The sequence below is a fragment of the Capsicum annuum genome, chromosome 2 (genome assembly GCF_002878395.1).
Source record: "Capsicum annuum cultivar UCD-10X-F1 chromosome 2, UCD10Xv1.1, whole genome shotgun sequence".
NCBI classification, from domain to species: domain Eukaryota; kingdom Viridiplantae; phylum Streptophyta; class Magnoliopsida; order Solanales; family Solanaceae; genus Capsicum; species Capsicum annuum.
This window is the reverse complement of record NC_061112.1, coordinates 150,987,999-151,003,774: the sequence shown is the minus strand read 5'-3', so window position 1 is coordinate 151,003,774 and position 15,776 is coordinate 150,987,999. Positions and strand designations below refer to the sequence as shown.

At 34.5% G+C, this 15,776-nt stretch overlaps 3 protein-coding genes across 3 annotated transcripts; 2 read left to right on the top strand and 1 right to left on the bottom strand.

Moving 5' to 3' along the window:
• Positions 1 to 4,211: 4,211 nt before the first annotated feature.
• LOC107861468 (LOB domain-containing protein 27-like) lies at positions 4,212 to 4,908 on the bottom strand. Its single transcript, XM_016706802.2, has one exon. It carries the CDS (start codon positions 4,840 to 4,842, stop codon positions 4,396 to 4,398), a length of 447 nt encoding a protein of 148 aa, XP_016562288.2. The 5' UTR covers positions 4,843 to 4,908; the 3' UTR covers positions 4,212 to 4,395.
• Positions 4,909 to 6,349: 1,441 nt separating this feature from the next.
• LOC107860565 lies at positions 6,350 to 10,404 on the top strand. The gene is made up of 4 exons (XM_016705960.2): positions 6,350 to 7,039; positions 7,537 to 8,148; positions 9,210 to 9,758; positions 9,870 to 10,404. The coding sequence occupies exons 1-4, from the start codon at positions 6,419 to 6,421 to the stop codon at positions 10,161 to 10,163; spliced, it is 2,076 nt and encodes a 691-aa protein (XP_016561446.2). The 5' UTR covers positions 6,350 to 6,418; the 3' UTR covers positions 10,164 to 10,404.
• A 189-nt stretch (positions 10,405 to 10,593) lies between these two features.
• On the top strand, positions 10,594 to 12,997 carry LOC107860564 (pentatricopeptide repeat-containing protein At3g28660). The gene has a single exon (XM_016705959.2). It carries the CDS (start codon positions 11,214 to 11,216, stop codon positions 12,759 to 12,761), a length of 1,548 nt encoding a protein of 515 aa, XP_016561445.1. The 5' UTR covers positions 10,594 to 11,213; the 3' UTR covers positions 12,762 to 12,997.
• Positions 12,998 to 15,776: the final 2,779 nt, after the last annotated feature.

Below are 15,776 nucleotides of genomic sequence, written 5' to 3'. Positions count from 1 at the left end.
TTTTAAAAAATAAACACTTTTCAAGAAAAATAATTTTGACCAAACATGCTACAGGATAAGACATGATAATATGATATGATGGTAATGTTTGGTAGAGAGTTCAGATAGACAAATCCAGATAGCTGAGTAGTTTTCAGTTGCTTAGAAAAAAAAGAAGTTTGGGTGTCATGCATTTTTTAACTATCAAGAAGAACCCATTAATAAACGAATGACAGCTTTGTGGTGCTAAAAGCATATTTTCTTCTTTAAGAAAATTGACTATATATGAAGTAGACATACCCTAGATCTATAAGCATCAATTCTTCAGACGGCTTCAATAGCATTGTTAATCTCTGCTTCAATTTTTTTTTTTTTTTTTTTTAACCTTATTGGAAAGTGTCATTCGTCAAATAGGACTTTACCATCTTCTCTTTTCTATAGATTCATTATTAGAATCCATACTTTTTAAGTTCAATTTTTTAGAGTTTGATATTTGGATTAAATGAAGAGTTCCTCTTATAACACGTTTTGTCAAACTTCTAAAATCAACTTATTTTGAAAGCTATTTTTTTACAAGTCTTTTTAACATGTACTTCAGAAATAATTTGTATTTGACCAATAAATTTAAAAAACACTTTTGAACAGTAATTATTGTTTGACCAAACCTTTTAAAAGTGCTTAAAAGTGTAGTTCCTCATAAGTACTTTTCAAAAAAATATTCTTCTTAGGAAACAACTATTTTTTTCTAGCTTATGAAAGACTTCTTATTCTACTCTCCAAAACAATTATTTTCTTTCAAAAACTTGGCCAAACACCTTATTTTTTTAAAAAATACACATTTAAAAAAAATAAAAATATAAACACTTTTCAAAAAAAAAAAAAAAGCATGACCAAGCATGCTATTATTCTTTCTCCCGTTTATTGCCTTTTTCTTAAAGGATATTCATTTACATGTTTAGTTTTTTTTCTTTTTTTTTTGAAATAAAAGTGCCAAATTAAACATATTGAAGATCGAGCTTGAAACAAAGTTGAGTTAGTTATTTAATAAGCTGGATTTAGAGAACACAGTGAAACTCCGTTATATTGGCCATATTGAACCAAAGAAACAAATGGTAATTGAAGTAAACAAAAATATTTTACAAAATTTGGCATTAATACCATTGAGACATAATTTAAGAATCCAATCTAGAGCCATGATATATTAAAGGGAATTCCCTATATTAAAACTCCTTCACGAACCTTATTGTAATACCCCGAGACTCTAACCAATAGTGCAACCATGACTCAATCTCATGAGAATTAAATTATAGTGATTTCGTTGTTTTCTGATCAATGTTGATGTGTATTAAGGCCTCAAAGATGTCCTAGCGATTAGGTGAATCAAAACATTCCTTACCGATTGAATTCTTGGGAAGGATATTGCCACATTCAACTTCAAATGAGAATATCTCTCTTTATACTACGAATTATTGAGCTCATGACCTACCAAAAGATAGATAATTGAATTAGCTTTCTAGCGATACCAATTTCACTCAAATCCGGTATCGGAGGCAAGAGTTATGCCCATTTTACTCCAGTATGTCAGGCTGGAAAATTGAGTGACGACATTTTGTGATAAGCTGTCACAAGTGTGACGACTTATCACCAATGTCGTCAGCCTTAGGCAGATTTTCACCCACAGTGACGACATTTTGTGATAAGTTGCCACAAGTGTGACGACATACCACCTATGTCGTCAACCTTAAGCAGAAAATCATAAAATCCACCCTTTTGTGACGACATTTTGTGACGACTTGTCACAATTCTGACGACTTGTCATGAATGTCGTCAGCTATTTTTTTTTTCAGCAATTAAGGAACGTTTTTGTAAGGGTATTTTGGAGGCCCATATAAATATGAGAGTCCCCATCCAAACACTAATTTTTTCATTCTCTCTTCCAATTTTCTTAAGAATATATATTAGAGTTTCAATCAAGAAAATTCAATCTTCCAAAAATCATCCATAAATCTTCAAGATTTCTTCAAGAATCAAGTTCCTCATAGTGTGGGCTTCAAGAATCATTTATTACAAATGCGGATAGAGTCTCAAGCACTAGAATTCATCCAATTTCAAAGATTAAGGTATGCGGGGTTTTGAACAAGAGCAATTCTTTAGTTCTTGTGCTCAAAGCTTTGATTTCTATCATGGATTTATATGATTTTGCAAGTGGGTTTATACCCAAATTACTTCATCATGAGACTATGAGAATATAAATTGTTCAAACTTTGTTATACATGATTATTTTACTATTCCCAAGTTATGACTTGATATTTAATATTGTGAATTTTATATTTCTACCATGAGTTGATATTTCAAGTGCTTTCAAGATATGTGTCAAGCTTTAAGCTTCCTTATGACAAACTGGATTATTGAGTATATTGATTCATGAGATTGAGTTGTTACAATGAGTCTTGATATTTCCTCAAAGTTATTGATGTTGTCATGATTTAATGAATTGACACATTTTGATATTGAGAAAGATTGATTTGATTTGAGTCGTGTTAGGAATCCACAAATTGATTATGATTTGATAAATGAGAAAGAGATTTGATTTGGTCTTCATGATAGACCCTTGTGATGTTTGTAGTGGATTTCCTAACACGTTTTGAGCTTGTGTCTGGGAGTAGTATTTATCACCGAGCGAAAAATGTGGTATTTCTTCGAAACTACGTGCCACCGTAGGATTGATATTGATAATTGTGGGCCAGAGGTCGAGTATGAGATTGTGATCACTAAATTTAGGTTGTACTCCTTGGCAAGAGTATGACGCTCCCGCCAATGTGAGGTTCTCTCCTTAGGAGGGAAAAACATTGAACTCCATGTAGCTCACATGGTTTATGTCAGTTATAAGAACCTCCCATGTCTATAAGAGTTGAGTTTCTTGAATTACCGAGTCACTCCGAGTCTTGAGTTGAAGAGTTGAGTTATTTATGATGATTTATGAGGTTTATATCATATGATTTATTTACTATGAGATCATGAAAAGTATGTTTCAATCTAACTCAAGCCAAGTGAGCCATCATTGTATATGCATATTTTTATGAAATTGATGATGATATTTGCATTGTTGCATGCACCCCCATACTCAGTACATTCCAAAGTGCTGACCCACATATTTTCTATGGGCTACATTTTCTTGTAATGTAGGTTCAGGTACTCAGCCGCAGCCGCGTTAGCGATATTCGAGTGCCTCAACTACGTTCTCTCAGTGGTGAGTCCTCATGGTTCGAGGACCGTGTCTATATTTTTGGTGATATCGTTCTATTGTTATGACTTTCAGTACTGTTTGAGTCAGTTGGGGATTTGTCCCAAAGACTCCTTGATTTTGATGTATAGAGGCTTTGTCAGACTAGAGGGTTGGTATGTACAGACATTCAATATATTTTGGTTGTACAGTCTAGCATTCTCCAGTATTTCTCTTGAACTCGATGTGGTATATCTCTTTGTTGTGCATGACTATTGTTGAATTGAATTCCTTGAGGTAGTGTCTGGTTCTGAGGGTTAGCTTGGGACTACGTGTAGCCCTAAGCACCGTGTGGCATCTCGGGATGAAATTTCGGGGCGTTACACTTATAGATAGACATATGTACATATAACAAGTCTAATTTGAACGATGGACTTGACCTAGATTTATTATTAAAATATGATTCAGGTTCACTATATAACTTCAAATCTAATGGTTACCGTTTAGCTACAATAGAGATGAAAATTCAATATTTGCAACCAGACTTAATCTCTTACTTCAAATAATTGATTGAATCTATTGTTGTTTTATTTAAAAATGGTGCAATAAATTTAAATAGCGAACTAAAACAAAAATCAGATTAATTTGAAATTAAAAAAAAAATTTAAAATATTTCAACAACTAAACAAAACCTAACAAAAATTTAAAATTCAAATTATCCTTAAACTTGCAACTTATTCTGTTAATATATTTTTTATATTGTAGTACAACTTTTAACATAATCACTCTATTACATTGACTCTTTTAGTAGAGTAAATTCGTTGCTAACGTGTTTATATATTGGAATGTATATAGTTTAGAGAAAATACATCTTCCCCGATTAAAAAAAGAAATTTCTCGAAGATATCGCAGGCACTGCCCCTCCCTCCAACTTGTATTTGAATTTTTCAAAATAGGATAAGAAAATAGATTCTGTTGGGCAATGCTTATCTCCATACACTATAGGAATTAAGAAAAAGAAACATTACCAAAATATTGAATGACTCTATGTTTATTGATGATAGTTTCATAGTCAATACTTTAAACAATTAGAGAATCCATAAACATTAACTAAGGGAAACAATAAATAACCTAAAGAAAAAAAAGAAGAACCACCTTACACTAGTTGCAAAATTAACTCTGATTAGTCAAAATCAGGATGTGTGATTCCTTGAGTATTCATCTTCAATACTAGAGAAAAATGGAACCATCAACATCCCATTTCCAACAGAACTTTCACTAGAATGTTGTTGTCGTCTTTTATAGATATCTAGTTGACCGTTTACATATTGAAGTTCTAGTAAAGCAATCTGCAACTGTTGACGAAGATGAGAAATACACTCCACACAACCAAAGACAGGGAACTTTTCCCTCATATCAGATTCAAAAATTATGGATTTCATGGCATCTGCCTTTTGATCTTCATCATCCAATTGCTCCAACGTTCTCACGATGTTGCGTACACCAAAAAGGCGATGCGCATTCTGAAACTTTTTGGGTTGATCTGCAGGGAAATAAGAAGCTAAAACGCATTTTGGAGTGCATTTTCGTCTTTGATACTTGCATGCAGCACAAGATACCCGACTCGTCCCGCCTGTCATTTTCCACAACAGATGGGACGAGAGGAGAAAAGACAAGAGGAGGAACTTTAATTTTCAAATTTGATGTTATATACTATCTCAATGCCAAGGAGTCTATCGGATAAGGCAATCCCTTTTTGTTTGGTATAATTTCAAATTTAGCCATCTTTTTTAATTTAGTCGATATAGGAGTTAATACTATATTAAAAAATTCTCATTATTATCTTCTCATCAATCCTATCCTATTTTTTCTTCCTTATAGGACTTTACCATCCTTTTCTTTTCGTGTCCATAGGTTCACTTTTATTCCATAACAAAATGTTGGGCTTAATATGAATAATAAGCTATATTTTCTCGAATCCAAAACTATATTCATAGGTTCTACTGTTTATGTGGATTAGTTGAAGACTTTCCGCTTATTCTTTCTCCCTTTTATTTCCTTTTTTTTTCCTTTAAAAAAATATATATATATTTGCATGCTAATTTTTTTTTTTTGAGAACGAAGAATATGGAGTGCCAAACAGGTTGAAGATTGAACTTGAAGCAAAGTAGAATTAGTAATTTATTAAGCTGAATTTAGAGAGAACCTAATGAAACCCGATTGGCCAAGTTGAATAAAAAAAATGCATGGTTATAGAAGTAAGTAAAAATATTTTAATTTACAAAATTTGGCATTCATACTATGAGGCATACTTTAAGCATCCAATCTTGGACCATGATATATTAGAACTCGTTCACGAGCTCATAAAACATATGTACACAAGTCCAATGTGAACAAAAGACTTGACCTAGGCTTTTCGATTTAGATTTAATCTATGACTTCAAATTTAACGGATATTAATGAAGTAATAGAAGAGCTTAGAAAGTAATATGTAGCTCCAATTAATTTCATACTTGTATTTTCAATTAAAAATTGACAATTATATGGGAGTTTCCCATATAATTTAATATCATGACATTTTTTCTATATAAGTTAATAAAATTTCAATTTTTTCTTTCATATAAGCCGACGTCAAGTTGCTGACCGTGTGACCCTATATAATTCCGTAACGCTGATTTGGTCTTCGAAATTTTCAGCTTAACGACAAATAGACTTTTGGTTTTTCCTATTTATTTTTTCCATCTATACGCCGCAACAACTAGCCCAATTCTTGTTTTCTAAAGTTGAAATGTTGCTCCGGCCTAGTGGTCAATGAATTGAGTTAAAAATCATGACGTATTACATTCAAATTTTAGTAGACACAAAAAAAATTAGGTAATTCATTTCGTCTATTTTAATTATGGTGGACAGAATTATCTCATATTTATTACTGTCGAGCTGGCCAAAAACTACGGTCATCCAAAAAAAACAGAGAAAAAAAGTTGAAATGTCAAATATGTACATGAGGGTCAGGGAAACATGTGCACCGTGCCCACAGCATCCAAAGAAATTGAATTTTTGAAGTCAACCCTCCCAAGTCGTCGATTTGAACTAGTTGAATAGTACTATATTATTTTTAATACTGGCAAGCCTAGTCCTTTAAATTAATAAATGACCATAAGAACCAGGGACTACCAAACAAACAATTGCTTTACAATAACGAAAAGTTAATAGGCAATGGAGTTCTTCAACAGAGCTAAAGTTGTTAGGCTCAAAGGTCATCTTGGCAAGTACCTTGTTGCCGATGATGACGAACAAACCGTTAGACAAAGTCGTAACGGGTCATCAAAAAAGGCACGTTGGATGGTTGAGTTGGTCCAGGGCAATCCTCACCTCATACGTCTCAGGAGTTGCAATGACAAATACCTCTCGGCTTCTGATGACGCTTTCCTACTTGGCATGACAGGTAAAAGAGTACTCCAAGCATCACTAAATAGCGCGATTGATGGTTCGATTGAGTGGGAACCAATAAAGGAAGGAGATCAAGTAAAATTAAGGACAAAAGGAGGCAAATTCTTGAGGGCTAATGGAGCAACACCTCCTTGGAGAAATTCAGTAACACATGATTTACCTAATAGAACTGCTACACAAGAATGGGTATTATGGGATGTGGATGTGATTGATATATCTGAACTGGAGTCTCAATCTTTACAGAGTTATCCTTCAATTCTATCGAGCTACTCTTCTTTTGCTGATGATGATTTTGCAGATTATTCAAATATTCGTCGTTCTGTTTCGGCAATTCCCACCTGTCCATCAATTTCATCCGATCATTCTTCGTTTTCGAGTTCCAGACAGGTATGACCATTAGAGGTCGCAAATGGATGGATTGGATTAAATTTGAGCGGATAAAAAACGAGTCAGAATCAATAAATGAGTCGATAAGCCAGTCACCAAAGTTTGCTCCTTTTTATTTTGATTTTAGAAAACAAAACGTAAAATTTATGCATTTTTTCTTAAGCTATATTAGTAAAAAATGAATTACCAATCAGAAATTGGACTTTCTGGTATGTGTGATTTTTGTGTTAGTATTACAAAATTTAGTGATTTTTGTGTAAGAAAACAAAGTTAAGTGACTTTGATGAAAAAAAAAGACTCGTAGTTATTTGATCATTTATGAAATTTACTCCTAGTTTGATTTGTATTTTAACCGGACTACACTATTTTATAAGGCCGTTTCTTGTTAACAAATGAATCATAATTCAACCCGTCTAACTTGTACGAATTGGGAAATGGATTGAATTTGCCACCAGAATCTTTAAAATGTTTCTTTTCATTTTTTTCCTTCAATGTAGAGTGGCATGGAATTCTTCGACAGAGCTAAAGCAGTTAGACTTCAAAGCCACCTGGGAAAGTACCTACTGGCTGACGAAGACGAACGAACTGTTAGACAGAGCAGAAACGGATCATCGCACAGAGCGCGATGGACAGTTGAATTAGTTAACGAAAAAAACAACGTAATTCGCCTAAAAAGCTGCTACGGATTGTACTTAACAGCAACTGAACAGCCATTTCTTCTAGGCATGACTGGTAAAAAAGTTCTTCAAACTCTTTCAACAAAGAATATGGATGGTTCAATTGAATGGGAACCAATAAAAGAAGGATTTCATGTAAAGCTTAGAACAAGTGAAGGGAAATATTTAAGGGCTAATGGAGCAACACCACCTTGGAGAAATTCTATAACACATGATGTTCCTAATAGGACAGCTACTCAAGATTGGGTTATGTGGGGTGTAGAAGTTGTGGATATTACTATTTCAGATACAAATGAATCAGTCTCAAGTTGTCTATCCCCTGCGTCGAGTTTTAATTCTGTGCTCGATGATTATGCTGCTTCTCCCGATACTGGATCACCAAATATCGTAACCTACCAAACCAACAGGTCTATGAACGCACTCAAGAAACAGGTATTATATTTTCTCGATGAGTTCAACTTTTATAAACTTTCAGCCTGAGTAATGTGATTATGTTAAAATCTTTTTCCAATTACCAAAGATGGCAAATCTCTAGTTTTCTTCTCATAAGATTTTCCATCTTATTTTTGGGTTGCATTGTGCTGTGGGGTCTAGCAACCCACTAGGCCACGTACTGGTCAACAAGACCCAATTTGGTAAAGTCAACATGCAAGGCTGGAATATTTCCTTTATCTAGGTTTATTAATTGTAGATTTGTAGTAATTGAAATATATATATCGAATCTTCAATAGTCAAAACAAATAAACAAGATGAGGGTGCCGCGTCAAACATTCTAGTGTGACAGCAGTGGATTAAAAAAATTACTAGCAATAGTTTATCCATGCTGAAAATGTTAAACTATGAGTGAAGTACAACAATACATATCTTATTTTCCCAAGTTACTAACTACACTTGTTATAATAATACCAAATACTTCTCGAACGAAAGGTTTTTTACAATGCAACGTATGAAGTAGAAAAATATAAAAAGAGTCGATATACAATATAAACTCTGTCAACTTTTTATCCATTATATTTTAATTTATTTGTCTTATTTTTATTTTTAATTTATTAAAAAAAGAATATCTATTTTGCTTCTAAACAACTTTTTAATCTCAATTTTCTACATGAGTTTAAGACCATAAGATTAAAAATATTTTCATACATTTAACATATCTTTAGTTTAAGACTGCAAAAATATCTTTATTTTATTTTTTTGAACTTCGTGTCTAAGAGTAAAATAGGACATAATAGTAAGCAAATAAATCAAATGGATTACTATTTTCTATCTCATATGTGACATACCTTTAATAAGCGTTAACTAATGCACGCCTTCAACTTCCATTGTTAGTTTCTTCATAAATTTGCAGATCTTTTTTCCCCTGTCCATCCACACGGACCATTCTTTAAAATACTCAAAGAATCTCTGATCCAGGTGGATTCTAGATATTTTTTTCAGCTTTATAAAACGTTGTTTGATCATTGCAATTGAATTTTTCTTGTAAATCATTGTAGAATTCTGGGATGGAATTCTTCAAGAAAGCCAAATCCGTTAGGCTAAAAAGCCGCCATGATAAATTCTTATTAGCGGATGATGATCAAGAAAGCGTGTACCAAGATCGTCATGGAACTTACAAGAATGCAAAATGGATAATTGAATTCCCTGAAGAAGTCGAAAATGTCATCAGGTTGAAGAGTTGTTATGGCAAATATTTAACAGCGACGGATGAGCAACACCTTCTAGGTGTCACAGGTATGAAAGTTGTTCAGAGTTTGCCTAGAAAATTGGATTCTTCAATTGAATGGGAACCGATGAAGGATGGATTCCTCATGAAGCTCAAGACGAGATATGGGAATTATTTGCGCGCAAATGGTGGATTACCCCCTTGGCGAAATTCAATTACTCATGATGTACCTCACAGACATCAAGATTGGATCTTATGGGAAGTGGATATTGTTGAGGTTCTACCAGAACCAAAAGAAAATATTTCACATTCAGAACGATGGGATGATGATTCCAGCTCTTCTTTTCATTTTACATCCCCTTCATATTCCAGGGATGAGGTAATTAGTTTTCTCACATAACAACTAGTCATTGTTCTTTAATCATATTGCAGGCTAAGATGACATAACAACTGATTGTTATTGTTATTATTATTATCGTTGTATTTACAGTCACGAGATGCATTTGATGCTCCCATGGTGAAGACTGAAGGTCGGTTGATCTATTACCATGTGGCCGATGAAAATGGAAATGCAAATGATGCAGTGGAAGGGCCTTCTTTTCACTTCAAAGGGCATGGGGTAGCGGAACTGACTGAAAAGTTGAAGGAAATAACAGGGCTCGAAAATATTTCTGTCTGTTCGCGCAACAAGATCAATGGAGAGCTGTATCCTCTACGTTTAGCATTGCCTCCAAACAATGCGGATATGAATGTTGTGGTAGTTCCTGCATCAGCCAAAAGTTAGTAGTATTGATCACCGCCTTCCCGAGAAAGGAGCTGTATATTTGATCATCTTGTAGAGAAAGAAGCTGTGTATTTCCCTTTTTCTTTTTCATTTCTTTTTCATGTCTCAAGCTGGTAAACTTGTCAAAATACTTGGGTACATTTTTTTAACTGCTATTTTCACAGTGGCAGTTCCTTTATGGCTGTTAGTCTTGTCAAAATACTTGGGTACTTGTCAAAATGTTAGTCTGTCTTTTGTTTTATGGCTGGTTGATGACAGTAGCTTTGTGCTGATGTGCAGTCAGAAGAGAATTGTTGGCAGATATTCTCACATTCAAATGGTTAGTGGTGAAGACCATGTCGTGAAACACTACCCTTGTCTACTGGAAAGCAGAATCAAAATCTATTAATTCCTTCCCAAAATCTAGTGTTTTTTTCTTTTGGTTGTAGCCTTCTAGGTACTTAGATTTTGGCCAAGCAACTTCTGGATTGAGTTATGATGCATTTGTACAAAATCGTCGGGATGCTAATCTTTTTGCTAGATTCAAATGTGAGATTCTCACACCACTACAAAAGATTTGCCCTTTGCAAAAGGTGCTCCCAAACTGAAGTGTAGGTTAGGAAGCATGGAATGGATTACACCATTAAGCAATATCTGGGATTCCATGCATCTCTGCACTTTAAATCAGTATATAATGAACTAGTCAAATCAAATCAGTATAATGGAAACACTCTATGATCAACGAGTGTGGTATGATGGATGTGATGTGATCTCTCCGCCCTTAACCATTTCTCAAATTCTTAGCTTTGCGCTCTAGAAGTATAGAAACTCCAATAGAGAGCGTTCCATCCGTTTAGTAAATTCTATATTGCACGAATCAGGATTAGTCGAGCTACTAGGTTAGGAACACCCAGCGCATAAATGAAAAAAAAAAAAAAAAAGACAAAAGCCAGCACTCTAGCTTTATTAGTATGCCACACCCAAAGCAAGTTTCTTTCTTCGGCGCCACACAACCTAGTTGGTAGCCTAGTTGAGTTTTAAACAAGTTTTCTTCCTCAACAATGCGCGCTTATGAACTGTCTAAGCAACGTCCGCCTCCAAGTGACAACCAGCATTGCCAACAACAGTTTCCAAATATGGAAATGGTGCATGTCAATGGCAGAAAAATGCACCCATATGCGCCAACTCAAAGCCATCCACGCCATTTACATAACTCTCGGTCTTCACCGCAACACTTATGCCGTCACCAAGCTCCTCGATTTTTGTGCCCTCTCAAACTCTGGCGACCTTTCCTACGCCTCCCGGATCTTCTCGCAGGTTCAAACTCCCAATACATTCCTCTACAACGCCCTTATACGGGCCTACTCTAGTAGCCCGCAACCCAAATTTTCCGTTAATTACTTCCATCTTATGCTAAAAACCAATAACGATGCGGCTCCTGATGGATTTACATTTCCGTTCCTCTTTATCGCCTGCGCTAATGGTTCTTTGGAAGTGGAGGGGAAGCAAATTCACAGTTGGGTAATCAAGAATTCATTGTCCGCGTCAAATGCACATGTACAGACTGCATTAATTCGGTTTTATGCGAATTGTAAAGCATTGGACGATGCACGTAATGTGTTCGATGAAATTACCGACATAGATGTTATTCAATGTAATGTTCTTATGAGTGGACACCTTCAATGCGGATCAGCCAAGGAGGCTTTGAGTATTTTTCAAGATATGTTGGGACGTGGAGTTAGTCCGGACGAGTACTGTGTGACCACAACACTTGCAGCCTGTGCTCAATTAGGTGCTCTTGAGCAAGGCAAATGGATTCATGAGAATGTTATGAAGAGTGAGTGGCTCGAATCTGATATTTTTATAGGCTCTGCTCTTGTTGATATGTATGCTAAGTGTGGGTGCATTCACATGGCTTCTGAGGTATTTGAGAGCATGACTACGAGGAATAAGCATTCGTGGGCAACAATGATTCGAGGGTTTGCTGTTCATGGTCGTCCTGAGCTAGCAGTAAGCTGTTTGGAGAGGATGCAGGTGGTCGATGGGCTTAAGCCTGATGGTGTCGTCATTCTTGCAGTTTTAGCAGCATGTGCACATGCAGGACTTCAGAAAGAAGGACAATTTCTGTTGGATAAGATGGAATCTTTATACGGTGTTGCACCGGAACATGAGCACTTCAGCTGCGTAGTGGACTTGTTATGCAGGGCTGGGCGATTGGATGATGCACTTAAGCTTATTAGAAGGATGCCAATGCAACCACGGGCCTCAGTTTGGGGTGCATTATTGAGTGGTTGTCGAAATCACAATAACGTAGATCTTGCAGAACTTGCTGTCAAGGAGATTTTGCTGGTAGAAGATGGCAATGAAGCTGAAGAAGATTCTGCTTATGTTCAGTTATCCAATATATACTTGGCAGCTCGGCAATGTGATGATGCACGTCGAATCAGGAGGATGATTGGTGACAAAGGGCTCAAGAAGACACCTGGTTATAGTGCAGTTGAGATTGATGGGATGGTTAATGAGTTTGTATCTGGAGATGTTTGCCATCCGTGTCTTGCCGACATACATGAACTGCTTGATCTAATATACCTTGATCCCGATTTCAGCAACCTAATATAGCATGAGCAAGCTTACTTCTGCGCCACATAGGATATCATGAATCTGGACAACATGTTGTATGTGGCATTCAACAACTACTTGAACATCCATTGAATAGCAACTAACTTTTCTAGATGAAAGCAAACTCAAGGACCCGCAGTATCAAGCTAAATTTGCCATGTAAACAAATTATGCACTGTTGTAAACTTCTAATGCTATTGTGCTGCACTAATCAATGTACTATTTCTCAGCCCAAATTTGCATTGTTCTAGCCTAACTTATCTAGATGAACTAGGTGATGCCAATTGAGGAATTGTTGCATATTCCTTAAACAATTATGCAGGTACCATGATGGGGCATGGGCGGCCATAATTTCAATTTTTCATCTCCTTATGCGGTCACATTAATTTGATTATGTTTTGCACAAAGGGCAAATTTAAGTTGAGGTACACAACTGTTTATATAACCGATGCTGAAAGTATCTAACATGTAAATAGTGTCATTTAATAAGATCTTCCTATACACACAATTATTCAGGATATTTTCATATTTTGGGAACAACGAATAATGGAACTCATCACATATACCAAATTTATTAGCAAATAACTATTCAGTAGTACAATATTAACATTAAATTTGAACATAAATATATTGTACATTTTGATTTATCTACAAGTTAATAATAATCATTTTTTATTAGAAGTGGTTTGTAATTGTCCCCGAGCTTCTTAAAATGTTAATAGACTGATTGTTCTATACAATTTTTCTTTTTATGGTGAGTTTTGCTTTCTGTATGTATGACTACATTCATTGGTCGGTGCTGCAACTCACAAATAACAAAATGTCAAAATTACAAGCTGGAATTGCAACATCCAATTGACAAGTTCATACAGTGATTTGATGGTCAACTCAGACTCTTATTCACTACTCACCCGAATCACCAATCTTTTCACTTTGTTCTTTCAATTATTTTGCTTTTGACTATTAACTGAGCAGTGTGTATCATTATCCTACATCATTTGGAACATCACAGCTTATTGGGGAAAATACAAGTTATGATGAAACCTAAATAGTTGTTCAGTTTGAGGTACAAATATCCTAACTTTTTTTTTTTTTTCGGAGATTCAATTCAATATAAAAGTCCAACAGCAACACTTATTTATTGTCTTCAAGATACAATAACCCGACAATGTGTTGTGTAGTTCAAAGTTTCATTATTAGAACACATTTTAATCAACAAATATTTTTTTAGTAAATATATAGACTTCTTTCGTATACCACACAAGAGAGAAAGATTCATATTTATAGATTTGAATTTCTTTCGTTCGATAAATAAAATATTAGCGGGGTAATAAAATTGTGAAAACAAGTGATAAGTGATAACAATGGGTAGACGGATAGTTTAGTAGTAAGTAGTAATGTAGATCAGGATCAGTGCATGAACACAAAAAAAAAAGAAGTTATATCTTCTAAATTGTAAGATAATGAATACAAATATATATCGTACATATTACTTTAATCAGATATCAAACTAATTCATTTTTTTTATAATTAAATAATTTAATAAAAAAAAAAATCTAAATTAATTAATTATAATTAGATCATAATAATTTATATACAAATATATATTCACCCTTTACATGTAAATTTTTACCCAAAGAAGTTATATCCACTTTCAAGTCTCGGTAGCAGTTGACGAAAGATAAAAGGCCGCACACACACTTTATTATGAGTACTACTCCTATATAATGAACCAAGTATTGTATATTTTCTAATATTAAAATGCAAAATCTCAAAGAGAACAAGATGGGAATGTTGTAGGGACATAATTAACCTTTGTGGTCCCAAATAATCACGCCATCTTTTAAATCCTACTATTTTCCATTGACCACTTATGACTTTGAAGTTTGAACAAACATTCTGAACTCTCAGTGTTTGTCATTATTTGTAGCACCTATTCTGTCGAATATGGAAGGCATTTTCATAACCATCTTATTTACCAGAAATAACTTCACAAAAACTTTATTTATTTTATTTTTATTAGTTTCATATGAAAAGAATCATATAACTAAAAGAACATATACAGTGACAGTAAAGGTATTACTGCCCTTTATATTTGGAGGACCCTATCAAAAAGCTGTGTATCATTTTCAAAGAATACACCTGCAAAGTTTATTGAAGCATATAGTACTACTGTACTAGTATATACTTCTCAAAACTTTTGGCATAAATAACGTGCTGTTTGTGGGGTGGGTACATGGCCCTTCATTGCCTGTATGAGTCACTGTCTTCAACCGAAAAATTGATTATGTGTTACTAAAAGCTGTGTACCCGAAAGGTTTTTCAAAAGTTTAAAATCAACTTTTTCTCCCGTATTAGAATTGAGAGTTGCTCGAGCGGACTCTACTTCGTCGACATGCCTGCTTTAACAGCTCACCCGTTCCATTTCAAAATCTTTATATTCCTCTACCTTTTAATTTACCTCCCCTAATCGATATGTATAGATTACTAAGACGGAATATGTTAATTCCAGTTTGGTGAGCTTCATTTCATTGAGTTCAACCTGCTCACACTCATGAACCATTTACTAAACTGGCACAATTAGGTAAATTCTTCTCCATAAAAAACATATCACGCTTTGATCACTTGCCTAAGTACATTGTAACAAAATGACAAATTTATAAGCCTCGAGTTGTGGACCTCATATATTAATTTTCTTTTAGCAAATGGAACATGATGATAGTAGACAAAAAGACAGTAGAGTGACGGGATAAAGCAGCACCAATCCTTAAAGTTTTTTTTTTTTTTTTTTGGTAATAATCCTTAAAGATTACTATCTCCTGAACACCTTTCCACGTCCCCTTTCCAGTGTTAACCCTTTTGTCTCTCACTTTCGCTAATGTATATTCCAGAATCTCTTTATGTATCTTATTTTTTTCATATTTAATAAATTTTCCATTTTTAATATTGTACCTAACAAGTTTAAGTTTATAAAATTTAGAAAACTACACGTATTTTTAATTTTTTTTTTTTCGT

What these genes read in the sequence shown, in the direction of transcription:
- LOC107861468 (XM_016706802.2), bottom strand. Translation starts at nt 4,842, where the DNA reads ATGACAGGCGGGACGAGTCGGGTATCTTGTGCTGCATGCAAGTATCAA.
- LOC107860565 (XM_016705960.2), top strand. Translation starts at nt 6,419, where the DNA reads ATGGAGTTCTTCAACAGAGCTAAAGTTGTTAGGCTCAAAGGTCATCTT. An exon ending in TGAACGCACTCAAGAAACAG is followed by an intron (nt 8,149 to 9,209) that starts GTATTATATTTT and finishes AAATCATTGTAG; the next exon opens with AATTCTGGGATGGAATTCTT. An exon ending in CTTCATATTCCAGGGATGAG is followed by an intron (nt 9,759 to 9,869) that starts GTAATTAGTTTT and finishes TTGTATTTACAG; the next exon opens with TCACGAGATGCATTTGATGC.
- LOC107860564 (XM_016705959.2), top strand. Translation starts at nt 11,214, where the DNA reads ATGAACTGTCTAAGCAACGTCCGCCTCCAAGTGACAACCAGCATTGCC.